Raw genomic sequence first — 21,641 nt, 5'->3', positions numbered from 1 at the left:
GTCTCTCTCCTGCCCTTTCTACTGCTGCCCTTTTCTTACCCCCCTTGCTACAGCCGTCCACGAATTCCACTGCATCCAAGAATCCTCTGCTATTTTTGCTCCAGTTGGATTGGTTTATTCTTCGTCCTTCTACCTGACACTACAGACATTGTGAATCTGATCCTCCTCTATGTCTGCAGAGTCTGGGTTTTATTCCCCAAGAGGGTTTCCCAGGGGGCGGCCCCCTGGGGAGCACAGAGCACAGATTATCTGGCCTCTGGACCTCTGGGGGGACGCCTCTTACCTCTTCATACCTGATCGTGGAGTCCGAAGAGCCGTGAGTACCCCGTCTGAGTACCAAAGTTGTAAGAGGTTATAAGACCCTGCTCTCTAGAATTCCCTTTTGCAGAGTCCTTATTAGTAATGTGTTCTCGTCCTTGTCTCTCTGTGTATTCTTGACAGGTAATCTTAGTCTGACTGATATTATTGCTGTCTTGGACAATAACAGATCCACATGTCTTGGTCAATTTGCCTTTGTGCCTGGCTTTATTAACTGAAAGTTGATTCCTCTCTTTCTTTCCATTATTATCTTTGTCTTGTACAGGATGGCGAGTTATCTCCCCCTTTTCCCAGGGTATTTTTATGAATTGGTTTTCTCCCGCTCTGTTCGATTTTTCACCAATAGTTAGCTTCCCCTTTTCCCAGGGTAATGTTATGCATTGGTTTTCTCTCACACTGTTCAGGTTTTCAACAATAGCTTCTTGATATTCACAATCTATGTAGTTACTTTGTTTCAAGGCTAACTTTGTTTCATAGTTTTTACTGTGATGAATAACTGGTTGATATGTTTCCCTTTACTCCTCCCGGGTTTCTGTTCTCCCTGCTACCTTCGTTCTTGAAGGCAAAGGCGTTCTGAAAACTTCTTCCCCTGGAGCTCTCTCTCAGTTCTTGAAATGCTGATGCCTTTCCTTCTCCGGCATCCATCTTGTCTAGTTCTTCCAGTTAAGCCAATAGGGCAATGACAGGGAGACACCTGAACCCAATAAACAATCACTTTAAAATTCTTTGAATGGGAATCAAGGGTTATGCTTTGATACAGTAAAGTATTGTCTGTTTTAAGGATACATGGACCAGGATTATTTATTTATTCATGCAATGTTTGTCGGGTAACTGCATATTTATTTGTTAATGCAATGTGTGTCGGATACAGGTCTCCGACAAACATTGTATAAATAAATAAATGATCTGTCTCCATGTAACCGACAAAGATTTCCTAAATAAAAAAGTAAACCGGTTTGTAGCTTAAAGAATATTTACTCAGTAACACTGGTCAAAACTATTATCCGCATAGTGAAGTAACTCATCACCAGTGCCACAGAAGTGGTTTAAAGTGTAATTGATATATAGTTTGGAAAAGAAGCGGCATGTAAGAAATAGCGCTGCTTTAAACTATTATTTTGGCCATTTTCTGGGCTTGCTCGGACACACCATGGGTCCAAACGGGTCTCCGCTTGTACCGTGTCGGGGCCCACGGTGCATACTTTTGTACTATGTGACATTACAGTCGGAAGGGGCAGCGCCAGCACCTGACCTGCGGAACTTTCTCCATGTTAATGCGCCGCCCCACAAACTGGGGAATTCCACCCCCTCCAGAGGCTCCAGGGACCGGGGCAATTGCGCCCCCCAGGGCTATTGTGCCCCGCGCAGTTGTCCGCCTCGCCCGGGCCAAGAAACAGGCCTGGGTTCGCCCTCAGGCAGGGGAGGGCAATTGGCAAATAAATTAGCAATATTTGTTTCTTTATTACCTTCCCAAGGCCCCGGGTGGCACCAGCGCCACTGGCGCCAGCCAGGCCCATGGGCGCATGTGAGGTGTGCCCTCCTCTAGGCTATGGGCGTGCACTAACACTGAAGTGTGGATCAATTGGGGTTGGCTGGTGTTGTCGGCCCCAGCCATTACAGAAAAGAGGAGCGATTGGGTCACTAAATCCTGAAGTTGTTCCCATCACAAGCACACACTGCCAAGCAGCAGCAGAATCAGCAAAACAAACAGTTGCTGCATCCTTCCCTCGCTGATTGGGCCTTGTTTCAGGAAATCCGGCAGTAACTACAGCCTGCCGAGGCAAGCACACTTCTTTCCTCCTGCTCCTGTCCTCGCAGGTGAGGCCTATTGCTGCATATTCTTTTTTTTTTTATTTTAATATGGTATTGCGGAGATGACTGGGCCATCCAAGAACAGCCTCTGGAGGCCACAAAGCTAGACACTTTTGTCAAGGCCCAAGTAGTCATGAAAAAGGAAGCGAGCACTGGTGGTTGACTCTCCTCAGGAGATCAAAAGGCAGGTTCTCAGAAGACCTGAGCAGAGTGTCACTGTCGGCAGATCTTAGAAAGTTGCACGTTCCAGCAGGGTTGGATTGGTCCGTCCATCGGCCATTCGGCCCGTGGCTGGGCCAAAACCACTTTGAGGGCGAGGCCCTGGGGGGTAGTACCATGCTTTGGCTGGTTTTGGGATTACTACACCCCCCTAGTCCCCACTCCCGAGCATATTGTTCATCGTTCCCTCTTTCCTGGGCATGCACTGCTGACTTTATTTTAGTGCAAGAGTTTCATACATTTCACTGTTTGCTCAGACTTGTCTTATACTCTTCTTTGTCGTTGGGCTTCTTTTATTTGGAATATCAATCACGCTAGTCTAACGAGATAAACAAACACCTACACGAACGCGCCTTGTGAATGATGGTGTGAAGGATGGATGCATGTCTATAAAGAATGCTTCAAGTGTTGGGGAATCACCTGCTCACACTTTCTGTCGTGTGACCAACCAGTGCGGAAAAGATGTATCAGAGCGTGGGGCTCTTGATGCCAACCATTTCTGCATTTGATACACCAGCAGCTAAACACACCCTGGGGAGGCAGCTCCTTCTCCATAGTCCATTTCTCTCCCAAGCCCGGGACAATGTTCTTTACCATAATGGAGAATGTGAAAAAGTGTAAGGCTGCAGCGCTGGGGTGTGAGGGTGGAGGGCAAAGCCCACTACGTTTGGGGTACACTGGAGATGCTTCCCCTGATACCCGCAGTACTCTAAGTCCCTTGAAATGAAATTTGTCTGTACACTGCACAATGTGCAAGGGCTGCTGTTATTCAAGCAGCACATGACTAGTAATTTGCAAAAAGTACACTTAACGAGTCCCAAGAAAAGGTTTTCTGCTACCCTTTAAGAATTAGATTGTTTTCGTTTTTATGTTGGGATGGTAGACATTGTTTTTCTTTGCGATCTTACAGTTTCATGGTGCTGTCGGGAGCTAAAATGAGTGATCACGAAGGAAACATTTAAGAATTTTGAGAGTTCACAAGCATGAGCGAAATAAACCCCAATACTCAAACTGCCATTTCTCCGCCGCGGTAATGCACTGCAGTGTGTTTCAATGTAAAGTCCACATAGTAATGTCATAATTTTAGAACGCCGCCTCTCCAAAATTAACATTGGGAGCTATGTTGAATTGTACATGCATGTCATCTCTCTGCATTTGTTTAAAGTAGACTTTACCACTCACATGGAGTAGTGATATTGTTTACATGTGTCCTTCCTAAATATATTTAACTTCCCGTGAAATATATTGTATAAATGCATGTATTTTAATGCTGAGATAGACAGGCTTGTACAGCTATCGGTGGGTATGTTGCAGGTGCTTGTTCTTGGAGGTTTGAGTACCACTGTTCAAGACCAGTTCATCACCTTTTAAGAGTGGCTAAATGTTTGAGGTCATACGAATGACATTAGTGTAGATCTGAAATTGTCGATTCTCTGACCTGAGTCACAACAGCAAACTTGTCATTGTTACTAAAAATGAAGAGCAAAAGCAGACTAACATAACCAGGCCTGTTCGGTTTGACCCTCTTATTGCAGTTTTCTGAGGTTCATGAAATTCAGCAGATGCCAGCATTGACAATTATGTTAACTCATAGTCCCCTCTCCCGCTGCTCAGCCCATGACACATGCATGAGATCACAGGTTGGGGGAGAAAGGGGCGCCAACGATGCTTCCCGCCTGGGGTGCAATCTGTTGTAAGACCGGCCCTGCCGCCAGCACCCTGCGGAACGGAGACAGTGCTCACCTAAGCCATGCACTTGAGCTCCTTCATCCTTGCGCCTATCCGGACCTAACCTGCAACTTTTTACTTAAGCCCCCCGTAACATGAGGCGTGGCTCGTGATGTATGTGTTGCTCCCACAAGTTTCTCCTGCAGTTAATAACTAACCCCATGTAATTCGACGCATGGACATGCAATGTATGCTCCAACCGTCTGTAAACTTGCTCTTATTGCTTAAGCCCCCCGTAACATGAGGCTCGGCTTGTAATGTGTTGCTCCTACATGATTGACTGTACCCACTGATTTTACTTGCATATATTGCGTAAGCCCCGTAACAAGAGGCGTGGCTTGTAATGTGTTGCTCCTTCCTCATTCACTGCAACGTGTTGCGCCTACTCATTTTACCTGCATATATTGCGTAAGCCTCCCATAACATGAGGCGTGGCTTATAATGTGTTGCTCCTACCTGATTGACTGTACCTAACCATGTACATTCCGCTAAGCACTTATGTAACCAAGTAAGCCTTCTGTAACAGCGCCACGATGCCTCAGGGCTGTTTGTGTGCTTTAAAATGTAAATAAATAAAAAATAGCATTGCTGAAGTCAATCTCAGGTACCCCTTCATCCTCATTATCACCCACCTGGGTACTCTGCAGGCCATCCATTGTTTCAGATTCATTCCAACTTCCATATATGCAACACCCCCATGTTGATAGTTGCTTCTGTACTTCAGTTTCATGGTTTTTGTTTGTATTTTGTGAACTGGTTTTTGGTGATTCCGACAATGGTTCAGTCTCTATTTCTTTGTCGGTGGAACTGTATCTGTCAAAAGATCTTTCTTGACCCATTTTTTTGAAGGTTTTGAGAGTGTTATCCACTTTCAATATCACTGCTTTTCTACTGTGGCCCTCCAAAAACGTTATATTAGGATCAGACAGACTCACTGTCTCCCCCCACCCATTTTATGCATAGATTGAATTTCATTATAGAGCCTACCTACCTTTTGCTGCCTTGAGCCGGATCTCCTTAAGTTCCGGAAACTCCTCACGACCTTCCTGTTCTCTTCCTCTTTCTCTTCCCCAACCTGCTCAGTTAGCTGGTCGCCTGGTGCACCTTCAGAGCCTGACAGGTCTGAGGCTTGCCCGCCAGTCCTACACTTGCCTCTGGGCCTCTGCACTCTGCTTGACACTACTGAAATATGCTCCATGAGACGGGCAACCACTCTGCACTTAACCCAGGCCCCTGCTGGACTGAGCGCACTTGCCCCCCTGTCCCTCACTCGCACTTCACGTTCTGCGAACTTGCACGGCCGTGAATGTACAAGGCCTAGCAAGTCTGTCTGTCCGGTCCTCCCTCTGTCTCCCCTCCCTAGCTTGGTTGTGTGTAGGGAATTGCTTGTATGCCTCTCGGCTCGCTCTCTGTTCATTGTTCGGAGCGAGAGCCGCGTGACCACGGGAAACGGTTGAGAGTGTTGAAAAGAGATTGGAGCTGAGTAGCTGTTCGGGGCTCCGGGGAGCTCCGTAAAATAAAGAACTCACCTGTTTATTTCCGTGTTGCTTCAACTTCTTTCAAGTGGTGACGAGGAAGCACACACGGAGCTCGCCGCGGAGCCTGGTGACGTTCCCCATACGGCCACAAAGGAAGTTGCGTCGTCAGAGGCGTGGAGGTTGGGCCTCTGAAACCTGCAGAGCGGCGTGTGAGGAGCCGTGCGGAAGGGGGGGCTGCAGAGGCTGTATCTGCGGCGCCGGGGAGCGTGGCGCTGCAGGGGGACAGTCTCCCCACCTCTGCTGCTCCGAGTGGCTGTACGGGAAAAGCAGCTCTTCCTGGTTGATGCCGCCCACCCTGGCTCATTGGACAAGGAGGTGAGGAGCAGGGAGAAGGGAGGTTGGGCACAACCGGAGGGGGAGGCACCTTGTAAAAGGAGGACAAGGCCAGTCCTTGGCCATTACAGTGTGGGAGCGCCTCCAGGGAGACATTGAGACTGTGGCAAGACAAAGAGGGTGCAGCACAAAAGATTTTGTTGTGAAACAAGCATATGGTTATTAAACTGGCACCAGGATAAAAGTTGCTACGGTGAAATTTAAGCACTGGAAGACTAATAAACGTTAAGAGGTGAATATTATAAGAGACATAAGATTGTGCATGGGTGAACTTTGTGACATTTAGTAAAATTAGAGCACCAGGATATACATAAAGATGGCTGCAGCTAGTATGTCGCCCCCACCACCGTTTCTGGCTGAACCCGGCGCTCCACCAATAAGTTGGGACAGGTGGAAGAGGCTGTTTGACACTTACCTGATTGCCATTGGTGGGGATAAGTTCGCATCAGCTAGAAAGGAAGCAATTTTACTTCACAATTTGGGAACTGAAGGCAGAAGTGTGTATGGTGGGTTGTCTGATCAGCCACAGCAGGGCCAAGGAGAGGTGGATCAATATTCCATGGCGGAAAGAAAGTTGGAGATACACTTTGAAGCCAAGAAGAACATAACTTTTGAGAGGCATAAATTCTTCCAAAGGACACAAGATCCACAGGAGCCAGTGGAGAACTTTGTGGCAGCGTTGAGGTCCCTTAGTCACACGTGTGAATTTGGACTGCTCACAGACTCTCTCATAAGAGATCAGTTGGTGCGATGTACGAATAATGTAAAGATACAAGAGAGACTATTGTCCAAAGACGCATCACTGGAAGTAGCTATAGAGACGGCAAGAAGCATGGAACAGACCCAGAAATATATGACTAATATGAAGGGAGAAATGTCGGAGGGAGAGGTGGCTGTGGTGAGGGGATTTCGTAAAGGGGTTCCCAACAAGGAAATAAGATGCTACAAGTGTGGAAGTAACCGCCACATTTCAACTAGCATGTTTTGTCCAGCCAGAAACATCTATTGTCTGAAATGCAAGAAAAAGGGTCATTTTGCGAGCGTTTGCCATGAGTCGGGAGAGGTGCAGAACATTGAATCAGGAGGTAGGGTGCCCGAGCAAGAAGAAGATATTGCAGTGGGAATCAGCATCCAGACAAAGCATATACTAGAAGTGTCGGAGGTATCGAATAAAGGTGGTGCACCTTTAGATGTGTTCATGGTCAACGGGAAGGCAATAACAATAAAGGTGGACAGTTCTTTGCCGTGGACTTTGATGTCGAAAGCAACATTTTTAGGTTGCATGCAGGGAGATGTGAAGCAATTGAAGGAACACAAGATCGAACCTTATGCGTATGGGAATGTGAGAATTGAAATTTTGGGCATGTTCCAGGCTTCAGTTGACTATAAAGGAAGAAGCTGTGAAGCGGAGATATACGTTACTCAAGAAGGTTCGTTACTCTTGGGATGGGGTGAACAGTGGAAGTTGGGTATCAGAATCCAAGCGAATGTGGAAAGACCTATAGATGTGGCTGAGCTGAAGGATAGGTGGGAAAAGGAGTACCCTAAAGTGTTTCAAGATGAATTAGGAGTGCTGAAGGGATTTGAACATCAGATTCAGCTGAAGGCAGGAGCCACTCCAAAAGTGAAAAAGCTGAGGCCAGTGCCTCATGAACTGAATGAAAAGTTAAAAGTAGAAGTGGAATCGCTACTGCAAAGAGGAATAATTGAGAAAAGTGAAAGCTCTGAATGGCTGTCGCCAGTGGTAGTAGCAGCAAAGGCAAATGGAGATATCAGACTGTGTGTAGACTTGCGAGACTTGAACAGAAATATCTTGATTGATAGACATCCCCTGCCGATAATTGGTGATAAGTTATCCGTCTTAAACAATGCTAAAATATCATCAGGTTCCACTGAAGGAGGATTGTCAGCATTTGACGGCATTCATTACAGTGTTCGGTACATTTAGATATTGCAGGATGTCGTTTGGTCTCGCCTCGGCGGCAGCTGTATTCCACAGGGTGATGGAGACGGTGTTGTGCGGAGTGAAGAAAATTATTGTATTCCAAGATGATGTTCTGATATATGCGAATTCCACTGAAGAACATGAGGGAGTGTTGAGAAAGGTGTTAGACAGATTGAGTGAGGCAGGATTAACGGTGAAAAGGAGCAAGTTCAAGATTGGGGTGCACAGGGTAGAATTTCTTGGTCATGGGATAGATGAAAAGGGTGTGAGGCCTAAGAGGAATTTGGTGGAAGCAGTGAAGGTTGCACCTGTACCAGAGAATAAGGAACAAGTGAAATCATTCCTAGGTTTGGCCGAATATTACCATAGATTTGTGAAGGATTTTGCAAAAGTGTCTATTCCTCTCAGAATGTTGCTCAGGAAAGGTGCAAAATTTGAATGGTCAGCAGACTGTGATGTGGCTTTTGAGTGTATCAAGCAAGCGGTGAGTGAGGCACCATCCATAGGAAGGTTTGACCCTAAGGATAAGATTGTTTTGGTGGTCGATGCGAGCATGCTTGGGCTGGGAGCAACATTGGTGCAGTATGACAGGGACAATACGGAAAGAGTTATTGCGTTTGCGTCTAGGACGTTGAGAGGTGCAGAGTGCAAATATTCCGTTATTGAAAGGGAAACCTTGGCTATGTTCTGGGCAGTGAGCCATTTCAAGTATTTCTTGTGGGGAAGAAGATTTGTGGTTAGGTCCGACCACAAGCCCATGGTTCAACTTTTTGAGAGTGGAAGATGAGCGTTAGGTTCCCCAAGGATCAGCAGGTGGGGTTTGGAGCTCCAAAATGTTAACTTTGATGTGAGCTATCTGCCAGGAAAGAGAAATGTGGTGGCGGACTGTCTGTCCAGGTTGCCGGTAAGTGGTGGTCTTGTGGAAGAAAGAGAGGCAGAGGAGGAGTCGGTTGTGGCAGAAATACTGAATGCAGTTAGCAAGGATGAGTGGACACGGGAAGAAGATATTGATGAGGATCTTAGATTTATAAAGGGCTGGACCGTGAAAGGATGGCCTGCAAAAGGAGATTTGGATAGTAAATTCAATACTTGGTGGGAGATAAGGGATGAGTTGAATCTGTGTGAAGACAGGCTAAGAAGAGGAAGGTGTGTTGTTCCTCTGCAGTCTCTCAGGTCGGTGATGGTTAGATTGGCTCATCAGGGTCATCCGGTAGAAGCTGCTATGAAAAGAAAATTGAGGCAAAATTATTGGTGGCCGGGAATCGATAGATGTGCTGAAAGGTTTGTCAAAGATTGTATGACCTGTCAAACGAGTGACAAGTGCAAAGTAGTAAGGGAGGCTCCTTTGATACCTAATGTGGTGCCAGACCAGCCTTGGTGCAAATTGGCGGTGGACATTATGGGTCCTGTAGCAGGTCTGGGAGATGGCCTGAAGTTTTTATTTGTTGTAGTGGATTTTCATTCTAAATGGTTTGAATGGGAAGCGGTGAAAGAGGTTACGGCTAAGGAGTTGATTTGTTTTTTGGAGGGACTGTTCCTTAAAGAAGGGGTGCCTATTGAAATTGTGTCTGATAATGGGGTACAATTTGTATCTGAGGCAATGAGGAAATTTCTTGCAGGCTATAGCATAAGACACACGAGGACTGTGTTGTATAATCCTAAGGCGAATGGTCGTGTTGAAAGAGTCAATAGGTACATAAAAGGGGGTCTGCAGATGGCCATGAAATCGGGACAACCATGGAGGGAGGTATTAAGGTTACTAACGTGGAATTATGTCACCACGCCACACTCTGTGACTGGTGTATCTCTATTTGTATCATTGAAAGGTAGGGAACCTGGAACAAGGCTTTGTCCAGGATGGCTGAGAATGGCCAAGGTGGTGAATGTTGATCAGGATCACATTATGAAGCTTATTACGTTGAGTCAGGAGAGGAATAAGGAATTGTTTGATGACAGGATGAGGGTGAAAGAACAGGAATGGAAGGTTGGGGAGAAGGTGTATGTTAAAAATCCCAGACTGGTAAAAAAATGTGTGGAAAGTAAGTTCCTGGGACCGAAGAAGATATGTGCGGTAAGAAGTAATGTAGTTATTTTGGAGGGAGGTGAAGTTTGGTCAAAAGGAAGGTTGGCAAGAGTAGGTGATGTGAATGTCAGTAAGTTGGATGAGAAAGTGAGAGAAGGAGTTGTGAAGGTTGGTTACAGTACATTAGGAAAGGAGAGGAAAGAAGGTGCGTTAGATGGAAGAAATGTTGAAAGGAAAATTGATACAGATGCGAGAGCTAATGAAGAATGTTCGCATAGGACTAGATCAAAGCCTGTGTGGATGAGGGATTATGAAACCTGAAATACCTAGATCTCATTCCATGTAAGGTATAATGTAAATGGAAGTATGGTAACATTTTATTCTTATCAGAAGTGATCGAATTCTTCTATGTCTTTATGTTGGTCGGTTACATTAGTTATTTTACTGACTGTTTCTTCTTTGTTGTTGTTCTCTATTTGTTCTATTATAAAGGGGAAGATGTGTAGGGAATTGCTTTTATGCCCCTTGGTTCGCGGCGGTCACGCGCGCTCTCCGTTCATTGTTCGGAGCGAGAGCCCCGTGACCACGGGAGACGGTTGAGAGTGTTGAAAAGAGATTGGAGCTGAGTAGCTGTTCGGGGCTCCGGGGAGCTCTGTAAAATAAAGAACTCACCTGTTTATTTCCGGGTTGCTTCAACTTCTTTCATTGTGCTTGAAATACTCATGCATAGGTGCATTGGATGACTAACCACCAATCAATCTGAAATGTCACCAGGACAGTACTTTAGTTTATTGATCTGTATGTTCCTTTCCCTCCCCCCCGCCTTCTCCCCTCACTCTTAGTCACGCACTTCACCAGTAGATATGCCTCTTGCCTAGTATGCTAGTTATTGTTGTTAGATCATTTTGGAATCTTCAAGGCCTAAGAATGCTGACTATATTACCTTGTTCCCTTGCCGTCTTGAAGTGCTTTGAAGCACTTCAATTGTGTATAAGTGCTTTACAAATAAACAATTACAATACACCCAAGATTGTTGCCACTTCTCCAATGAACATCCAGGTCTTGCAAGCCCTGTGCCAATAACATCAGGATGCATTTTCCCTAGGTACCATATGATGACACATTATATTTGTATACAAAATAATAAAATGATTATACAGAACCTTAAAACATGGTTTGCAGGACTGTCTGAGGACAGCTACCGTACAGACTAATCAAAATCGTATGTAGACCAATTACCTTCTTATATGGATCACTGGCACTTAGCCAATAACTACCTACTGGTGGATGGCTACCTGTCAAATAAAAATTGTGGAGTTTCATGGTGAAAAGTAGTGTAGAACCTTTGCTACAATTGTGAGATCTGTTATGAACTTGGAGGATACACATGTGCACCAACTGAAACTGCTTGTGGCATTAAACATTGTTCCACTGCCACTGTCCATTTGAAAATCTGAAACTACAGTGAAACAATTGTGTATAGGTGCGTTACAAATGCCATATCATATCATATCACAGCAAATCAATGCCTTTTTGTTGATAACATTTGCAGGCAGGTTTTTCCAGCTCTACACAAGGAACCCCAAACATCATATTGAAATGGGCACCCGTGCATCTTCCGCCAGCCCTGATAGCAAGCACACACAAAGAACGGGGCATTTGTTTCTAAACCATCAATCAGCCCCACACCTCTAGTACACCAGAAGGATCCAAACAGATTGGAAACAAAAGTAAATTATAAATCTCCTTGTCCAATTTTGGTAACATGGACAGAACGGCATGCTACTCTCTGCAAGGTCGTGGATCGTTGGTTAGTTGAAACACAGCGAAAATACAATTATTACCCAATGATAAAAGGGACTGTCCAGTCAAAGTTGTAGAAACATATATACGTACCGTTCTAGCACACTACAAAATACAACCCAACCTGTAAAGGAACACAGAGGACAGACAGTTTCACTAAGGAAAGGGAAGCACTCGGGATACTGACAGGAGGGTAGTCGGTAAAACAATCAGTCTTAACTGTTCAAGGTTATTTGGTTTCAGCACCAAGTGAGCAAGGAGTCGTAAAGGTCGCTAGGGGCCTTCGGACAAGGACCAGGGGGACAGGAGCACAATGTCCCTGGTGCTTGAGATGATCTTGATGCTCTACAGCGTCAAGTCTATTCTAGGACGCTTTGCAGCTCCTGAGACAGAGTTCAAGACGGGAGACAGCTGTGGGTATCAGGTGGCAGGCAGTTCGCCAAGCGAGGCTAGACGGACGGCTGCAGGCTAACCTACACAGCAGCTTGGGGTCAGGAATTGCTGTCTATGTGCTGGTTGGCGGATCTGGAATGCTGGTCGAGGCTTCTCGGACAGCTTTAGTGACTGCAGCATGACAGCAGTCAGTGGTGGTGCCGATCGTGGTTCGATTGCTCGACTGCCTCGAAAATGTCCTTACAAGATGGACACTTGTTGATGCGTGCTGTGGCACTCCTCCTAGCTTCTTTGCAGGGCTTGTGTCGTCCTTTAGGGTGGATGGCCCAAAGTTTCAGAGTGTTAGCAGGCAACATCCTTGTTCTTTGTTCAGAGACTCCCTGGCACTTCCCAACTAGGAAACTTGCTGGCCGAACCTAGCAGGGCACTCTGTGTGCTGGCTGGGTACCAGTTCTGCAGCTGGTGGATGGGTCCTCTGAGTCCGGTATCTCCTTCTGTTCCCTGGGAGATGTGTAGGGGAGGGATATTGCTTCCCTCTTGCAAATCCTGGCCTTCCTTCACTGGCAGAAGCTCTAAGGAAGAATGTACCTTCAGCCAGAGTCCAAATGAGTCCTTCTTACTCCTTTCAAAGTCATTGGATGATCTGCCAAAAGAGGGGCTCAACCCTCTTTTAAAGCCAAATGGGCAACAGTGATTGGTGCCGGCTAAGCCTACCTTATTGAACCAATCCTGGATCCCCATCAACAATCTTCTGTTATACGTGAGGTCATAACCAGATTGTTTTGCAACAGGAAAGGTAAAGGGTGCCAACATGATATGATATGATAGTTTATTTATATAGCGCCTATACACAATGTGTTTCAAAGCGCTTCAAGGCAAGGGAGGGACCAAGGGAAAATACAATGACATTCTTACAGGCCATGAACAGTAAGGATGTGAAATTAACTAATGTACTCAGCCTGACGACATTTCAGATAGTGCAAGAGCTAAGACATAGATAAGGAAGGGAGGGGGAGAGTGGGAAGGAATTGGAAACAGACAGGCGACTACCGTACTAGGCCTGACAACATTTCTGGTAGCGCAGGAGAAAAACAAGAGGTGAGGGAGAGGGGTGCAGAAAGGTAGGGGAGAAACAAAACAAGGGTCTATCATACTAGGCCTGACGACATTTCAGATAGAGCTGGAGGGCGGTAAAAAACCAGTAAGGGGTGGGGGAGGAGACAGACGAGGTTGCTATCATACTAGGTCCAGGGACAATTCTGATAGAGTAAGTGCATAGAAGAAACTAAGGGGAGGACATAGGAAAAGGGAGAAGGGAAAGGAGGAGAGAACAGAGAGTTAGCAGTCAAAAGAGTTGAGAAGCAAGAGGGGAGAGTGAATACAATTGCAGACGTCAGTAGTAACACATAATGTTGTAAGCCAGGATACAGGATGAAGATGGGAACAGCATGATTCAGGGCCACCATGAGTACAAGATGCAAAGGAAGTCCAGCATGAGAGTTGAGAAAGGGTGACGCACCGTGAATGAATGAAGTCCATAAAAGTCAAATCCAGCATTGGCCACAAGACGGTGATGGTGAAACTAGAATTCATCAGGGCAGACTCCTGCAGAAGTGGGCTTGAGGAGGGTTAGGGGGGAGCAGGGTAGAAGAATCAAGCAAAACAGGCAACACCTGTGTGCGTGAATGGTGGGGTCACCAGGGAACATCATGGGGGACCAGAGGGTGTGGGGATGGCCTGTGGGGACAGAGGGAGTAAACACATGTTGGTGCATGCAAAAAATTCAAAAAAAGACCAGGCAAGCGCACACTCCCTGTGCGGATTGGTCAAATTCTTCAAAGAAGGGTAGGCACAAAAACCACCCACATTGAACATCCACTGCTCTCCCCACTTCCCTACCATCTGCTCCCATGTTGCACTCTGGCTCCAGGAGAGGCGAAACCCAAACTGCAGTTTTCCCCAATAAGATGTTTCATCTCTTGAAGAATGGGAGTTGAGCACCGCTTGGAAAATAAGTACATGTAATATTCGATGTGGCTGTGATATTTCAGGCTCATCGCCAAATGCCCCAATGTTCCTCCCTAAGCCTGTCCATGGTGGTGTCCCGGAGGGCAGCTATGCTTCTAACGTATGGTATATCTTGGTCTCACCAGAGGAAGGCCGTACTGGGAGGGAACGATTACGGGTCTTAGAAAGCATTGACACCTGATGGTGGAATTGGTAGTTTTCCCACTGAGTCTGACGGATGGACCTAGGGAATAATTCAAGACCCATATCTAATGGCAAGATGGCAAGACTATCACATGGAGAGGATATCAACTATGATGTATACCACCAACCTGTGGTCTTTGAAGACAAAAGGAGAAAGGTTGATAAGATGCGCTCACAAGACCATGGACATGCGGTCTCCCCAAAACATTTACCAGTTGGCACAGAAGATCTCAGAGGTGGGAAGAGAGCATATGATTCTTTCCAAATGTTTCACTTTCTCAGTGAGTGGGAGCAGTCAGGGGGTGGGGGAACCATGCAGGCTGCGGTCATTGCACATGCACAATGTGAGCGGAGGATAGCGCAGGGGCAACGCGCTGGTCTTGGAAGGAAGACCACGCAGAGGAACAGAGGTTTGAATCCAAAAACTGCACTTAAAAACCAAACTCAGGTATGGTATTAGGTGCGTTATAAAAAAACAATTAAATAAATGCAGGATGTAATCCGCTTTTGCTTGTTGCATCTTTTTGCAGATAACCACGCCACGATAGATCTAATCAGTTAAGTCCCATTCTGGTTCAATCTGGGACAGGGTGACTTGCAGGATAGGAAACTACCTAAGGGGTTAGAAAGGTGAAAGAAACAGAGCCTCTTCTTTCACGGTGAAGTGGGTGAGAGAAACACTTTTGGAGGGAGAACCTTGGAGATGATATATCCTCTGAGTCAGTCGTCCTTGACACAAAAAATTGAACCTGGAAGGAGATCGACCTGGATACCACAGATACCTTGACATGAAAGAAGCGCCATGCTGAAAAAGCACAATGACTGGTCTAAATCAGACCGCAACTGTGAAAAGTTGTGATTCACCATACTGAAAGAGTTCTTCAGCTGGGGCGCTGGAAAGAAGTTGGAAGCCAGAGCCAAAATCCTAAACCATAGCTCTAGGGAATTAGAGAGTGGGAGGCCATGTCCTCCACCTGTGATCCAGAGCCTGAGGCTGGCTCATGGCAGGAAGCCCCATATAATATTGTCGATCTGACAAGTACCCTGAGAGATGGGTGGGGAACTAACGGTCATCACCTGCATTTGGCAGGATAGGTCCAGTCAGGACTTAACACATTATTAGGAGTATCCAAGTGAAGGAGAAGGCTGAGCTGAAAGACCAACACATTGGTCTTATCTAAGACATATGAAAACTAAAATAAGGGAAGATGCTAAACAACGTTCCAGACGGGGATCTAGTGAGACAAGACAAAGAAACAGAGAAAATGATCCTGGGCCCATTGAAGTGTCAGATAAAAGTGACACTTTAACCTTTGGAGGACAATGGATCTCCTACTAGCAAGAAGGAAAGAAGAGCATCCAGGATTGAGGAAAGTCCACACTCCCAAGAGACTAAGAACCTCCGAAAGGGTTGAAGAGCCGGCTACGAACCGGGAAGCTTGGGAAGTGGCCAGCCTGTGGGTATGAGCTCTGTGAGCCTTTCTTTAGGAACTGTTGTGAGATATACTAATTTAGGGATTGACATTAGTAGATTAGGTATTGGACTTATTGTTGGGCCATGTTTGGACCTTTTATGTATTAGAATATGGGTGCATTGTCTCAGGACTGATGCAAAGAATGTCTGATGGCCACCGTTTGCATCTTTTGTTTTAGACTGGGGGTCTCATCTACAGAAAGGTCTACTAAGTGGAGGACCCTGAAAAAGGGGAGACCAAACATAGAAAACACTCCATTTGGCTGTCCTGTCCCTCGCCTGAGCAGCTAGGACTTTGTGTTTGTAGGATAGATGGACGGTTATCCCAACCCGACTCACCTCACTGCGTTGTTAACTGAGAACATGCTGCAACGCGAATATTTGAGTCCAGTGTCTCACTGCTGTGCTCATCACACATGACAGCATGTCCTCCTTCCAGAAAATTATAAATCCAGTATGCAACATAACATAACTAAATTATTCATTTCATTGTATCTATCATTCTCCACACCAATAGTGTTGCTCACTGTCACTGAAGTGACACATATGCAAAGATTAAAAAGCAAACACTTTAATAGCAATCGCTACCATTAGTATCACCACCAATTCCATAATTTAGCTTCATGGGAGAAATACAGGTTTATTTCCATAAAGTGAAACTGCTGTTAAAGCAAGGCTGTACGTCATGCAGAATTACCCTACATGTGTGTGGCGATACCTCATGCATGTAGAGCACATGCACAAAGGTTTTGTTTTGCATGCCTGACAGTAAAGTGATGGGCTGAATCAGAAGGGCTCCCAAGACATGGGCACAAATGCAAGACAATCCCCGTGCACTTGCATGTGTCACGCCTGTTCCTCCCTATGTGGCAACCGATGCCCATGTATGTGTGGCGTCTACACTGACCTGTTTCAGGCCTGAGACTCTGTTCCACCAGATTGGAGGGGTTGGGAGAAAGGGTGAGATTTGTATCTGATCAAAGGCAGCTCGCAATCTGGCGAATTTGCTACATGTTGTATGTTGTGCAGAATGATCCGTGCAGTAATACAACATATGATACCACATACGATTTGACCACATATCTGAACACGAACAGTGGTACATTTTGCACATGGAAACTAAATTTTTTTCTGGTTACACCAGGGTCTAAATGGGAATCTGATTTGGGAAAAAAGAGTGACAAAGAATTTTCTGAAGATAGATCAACTGCACTCAAAAAAAGAGGTCCACGCATCACCTGGTCTTCAGGTGCTTTATTTCCCCCCATTGGCATTTTTTTTAAATTCCCCTAAAATGGACAATACTCTGGAAAACACCATTGTCCTACAATATTTGATTAAATGATAGACATATTTTGATGAGGTCAAAAGAGATTAGACAAACCCACCTGCGAGCAGCATGATGAGACAGACGGCGAAGAAGTCTGGATAGTCTGCCAGCCCAGGCAATCTCATGGGCACCGAGGAGCTCAGGAAAGTGCCAATTCTCTTGCCAAGCAGTTCATCGAAGGTGGCGCTCCATGCTCGGGCGACGCTGGCGGTTCCTGCAGGAGGGATGAGTGCAACCAGTATTTTCAGTTAACTTAATGCAATATGTCAGACTCCATCTTCACTTCTACAGCCCTGGGTAGTTTCCATCTTGACCCCACTCCAAAGTGTTCTTACATATTCTATATCTCAGAATTCCCGAGCCTGCCCCTTTCCTTTCTCGGTTTTGCTTTTTTTTTCTCCATTCCCAACTCCCTATTTCCCTTTTGCCTTTCATAGTTTCTCTATATTTATCTTTCCTTCCTCTCTTTCTTTATCTCTTCTTTTTCTTTCAGTTCTTTTACTTTCTTTCCTTCATCGCCTATTTCGTTCTGTCTTTGAAACCTATCATGGATAATGTGTGTGTTGTGCAGGTGAAGCACTGTCTAAAAGGGGTTAATGAGCTCATGTGCATAGTTTGCAGGAAGTGCAATATAAAATTGGCTCGGGCACCAACGAAAAAGTGGCCCACACTTGCAAATGGCAATTCCTTTTGTGACGTTGTTTGAATAGTACCCAAGGGGGAGTTTTTAATAAAATGTGATGGAAATTGTACATTTTAAAGAATATGTATCCAGCAACACTGGTCCAAACTATCAGCTGCATAGTCAAGTAACTCATCAAACTGGCCCACATGGCCATAAAAGTGGCCCACTTTGACCCAAAATACTGTCCCACACAAGCATTTTGCGTTTTTGGGTCAGCCATGGGCCTATTGCCCTATAAGGCAGTCCGAGCCTGTGCGTTTGTATTTATGTACATCTGTATGCATGACTATAGAGAGTGCAGAGTTAAAGCCAGGTGTGGTAGAGCTTGGAGCGGTGTATGTATTTGTTGCATTTCGCTGGTCATACAGTGATGGTGGCGGGAGATATCTTAGTCTAGTTGGTATTTGTGAACGGAAACTAGTCGAGGTGGTTGGGTTCCCAGGCTCTTCCAGAACCACAGTGGGTGCTGGGTGCATAGACTAATTCTACAATCTGGTCTACCTTTCAACGCCCTCTGCTCCCCCACTTTCCCCCATGTCAGCCAGCACTGATTAATAAGCAGCAGTCTGGGAGTGGGAAGTAGAGGCTAGCCATGGCACTTGTCTGCACAATGTTATGGCAGAGACCTTTTTCATGTAATGGGCTTATGCAGCAAGGGTTTTGCACAGGCAGTGAGGGCTGTGTGCAGAGCTGTGTGCAGCCACAACACACAGCCAGCTCCAGTTAGTGATGGATTAGTGAATTTCCAAGAGTAGGAAAGTAGAGGCAAAGCATAGCTCTTGTCTTCATAATGTTAGAGCAGAGGCCATTTGTATGCACAGGGCTTATACGGCAAAGGATTTATACAGACAATGAGGGTTGTGCCAAGGCGGCCAACTTGAAGTGGGAAGTCCTGACCTTACTTTGGGCCAGTCTGCACTTCACAAGTTCAGTTCTCATGGCAGAGCCGGCCTCGTGGCAGAGCCGGCCTCGTGGCAGAGCCGGCCCCGTGGCAGAGCCGGCCTCATGGAAGAGCTGGCCTCATGGTTCAGCCGGCTCGGCACTTCATCCTTAGGAGGCTGATAAATTGGGTAATAATAGCATCTGATTTTTGCAGTGCTATGAAACTGCAGGAATGCGGTAGCTTGCGCTATACAAGACACCAAATATCATATGACATGTAGGTGGGAGAATCCAACACCCATGTGAGGATTAAGAGGTTCATTAATTTTCTACACTGTTGTGACAGGAAGGTCAGAGATTCCAATCCCAATGGGTTAACCTACAGGGTTAATTTTCTACTGCCGACATCCATGCGTTGCCCGCAAGAAACGAGTTCCAATCCTACCAAAATAGCTTAGAGGGTAATACGTTTTCTGTAGTGATCTGCAAGTCCTTTATAGGTTATGGGTTAAAATCCTTCAGAACCATTTTAAGCTTTCACACACCCCCCCTCCAAGGTTAATTTGCCATGTACCATTTGTTAAAACGGTACTTGCTAAACCTGTTACCAGAGGATTTGGGTACACCGGGGATTGAGCACTGCAAAACAACCACAAACTAGTGATATTTCTGTACCCTACATTTCTGTACCCTACATTTCTGAAATTGCGAGGCGTGTCTCCAACAGAAAGAATACATCACCCCGTTCCGACGTTAGATAGTTGAAAAGATTGACAATTTGAAGTGGTACAAAGGAACGATTTCCAATCAACACGTATCATGCTTTGGTCATAATGTTTTTGTTTTTTCAAATTGGATAAAGAAGAAAAATGGCCACATTGTTAATCTGAAAATCAGCACGGAAACCCAGCTGAGAGGTGTGAAGAGCACAGATGTCTGCATTTACCTTTCCTGTTCCTGCTACTCCATCCCTACCCTCCCACTTAAATATTGAAGTCACACATTACAGTTGAAAGTGTCATTAAAACCTCTTCTCCACATTGGGCCAAAGGAGGAAAGCACTGCTTAGCAGCTCAAACGTTTGTATGCAGTTTAGCTCAGCCATCACTCAAGTGCTAATGATTGCAATCACTGTTAATGTGTGCCACTTAAGTGCTAATGATTGTAATCACTATTATTGGGTCACACTTAAGTGCTAATAGTTGCAATCACTGTTCCTGTACAATACATCAAGGGATCAAGAAACAGGGAGTCCAGCAGACGCACATCTTCACCCTGCTATTTTTTTTTGCTCATGTTTTGCACTCTTATACAGTCGAGCCTCCCCCCCCTCCTAGAAAGGCAGCAAGGCCCCAGGGCAGTGTCCCCCAGAACCCCGCTTCTCGATGGCACTGGGGTCTCTTGTCGTTTTTATATCACAAACCAACATTGGTTTATCTTACCCCCTAAATAATCCTACCTTTCCTCTCAGGATGTCTCCGCGCCCTGATGCCTGCGGGCTGTCGGCGCGTTACAAACACATAGAAATAGAAATAGAAATAGAAATAGAAATATCATCCGGTGGAGATGGTTGGGGTTCCTGGCATTTGCTGATAATGAAGTAATGTGGATGGAGGGCCTATGATTTATTGGGCATACAGTAGTGATACATTGGTAAGAAATGGTTTGATGGGTCTGCAGTAAAGGTGGTTGTGTTCTCGTGGGCAAAGGCATTGCTACGGGGGTGATGAAGCTATAGCCCCGGGTCTTTTGGTTGTAGCCCCGGATAGAAGCTCAGGGGCTACAACCAAAAGGGTGGCTAGTCCTGAGTCCTGACTGTCCGGACATTAGCCTAGCCCCGAATCTTTTCCAGACCTAGCAACACCCCTGCTCGTGGGTTTCTTGGCACGAGAAGGCAGTGGTTGGAGATCGTGCAGTTGGTTTGGCATGTGCCATGGGTGATTGTGGGCCCCATGTTGTGTGCATGCTTGGTCTGTCAGGATGCCCCAGTGCAGTGAACCAGACTGGAACTTGCCAATGATGTAGGAGAGTATCAGATTCCATCCCGTGATGAAGGCCCAGAGCTCCCCCACCGTCACGTAGCTGTACAGATATGCAGAGCCCGTCAGGGGGACCCTGGCCCCGAATTCTGCATAGCACAGCCCTGCCAGGATGGACGCCAGGGCGGCAATTAGGAAGGAGATGATGATGCTGGGCCCGGCGTCGGCCTTCGCCACCTCTCCTGCCAGGACGTACACCCCTGCGCCCAGCGTGCTGCCCACGCCCAGCGCCACCAGGTCCAGGGTGGACAGGCACCGGCACAGGTGGGACCCCTTGGGCACAGCCACGGTCACCTTCTTCCGCCTGGAAAGGCTGCGGCAGATGGACAGCAGGGCCTGACAGCTTGGCATCTGAAAAAAACATTCCACAATTAAAAATTCTTTTAAACAATTGGAAAATAATTAAATAATAGTGATCTAATGAGTGTTATTTTAGCACTTCAAAGGTTACCAATGAATTCTTCTCGAATGATCTTAGGGTCGCATGAATGAGGTTGTTAGCAGGTAGTTACTGTATCTGCAAGCCCATCAAGAGGCAAAATGCAAGTGGCCGCTCTATGCCTTACTGTGACCCGCTGCCACCCTGTGCCTTACTCTGTGACCCGCTGCCTGCCTTTCTCTTGCTCTGTTAACCGGTGCCAGCCTTTCTCTTGCTCTGTAAGCCGCTGCCAGCCTTTCTCTTTCTCTGTGACCCGCTGCCAGCCTTTCTCTTGCTCTGTAAACCGCTGCCAGCCTTTCTCTTTCTCTGTGACCCGCTGCCAGCCTTTCTCTTTCTCTGTGACCCGCTGCCAGCCTCTTTCTGATTCTTTGGCCATTGCAGTAGAGGGTCCTAGGCTCCCTTTACCTGGCACACAGGGCTAGCTAGAGTAGGCTGGTGGCCTGTATTTCTCTGATGCATACACCCTACC

General features: G+C 46.2%; 1 protein-coding gene across 1 annotated transcript in view; it reads right to left on the bottom strand.

Annotated features, from left to right (window-relative positions):
• Window positions 1–21,084, bottom strand: part of LOC138447980 (cationic amino acid transporter 2-like) — a 167,335-nt gene extending 146,251 nt beyond the window's left edge. Inside the window, exons 1-2 of the mRNA XM_069604507.1 lie at window positions 20,709–21,084; window positions 17,186–17,341 (exon numbers count right to left, since the gene is read on the bottom strand). Coding sequence (XP_069460608.1) covers window positions 17,186–17,341; window positions 20,709–21,084 — 532 coding nt within the window. The remainder of the gene's footprint in view (window positions 1–17,185; window positions 17,342–20,708) is intronic.
• Between the last annotated feature and the right edge of the window lie 557 nt (window positions 21,085–21,641).

This window comes from Ambystoma mexicanum, chromosome 3q (genome assembly GCF_040938575.1).
Source record: "Ambystoma mexicanum isolate Mex_15411 chromosome 3q, UKY_AmexF1_1, whole genome shotgun sequence".
Taxonomy (NCBI): Eukaryota; Metazoa; Chordata; class Amphibia; order Caudata; family Ambystomatidae; genus Ambystoma; species Ambystoma mexicanum.
Note: the sequence above shows the minus strand (reverse complement) of the source record. Positions and strands in the feature narration are given on the sequence as shown.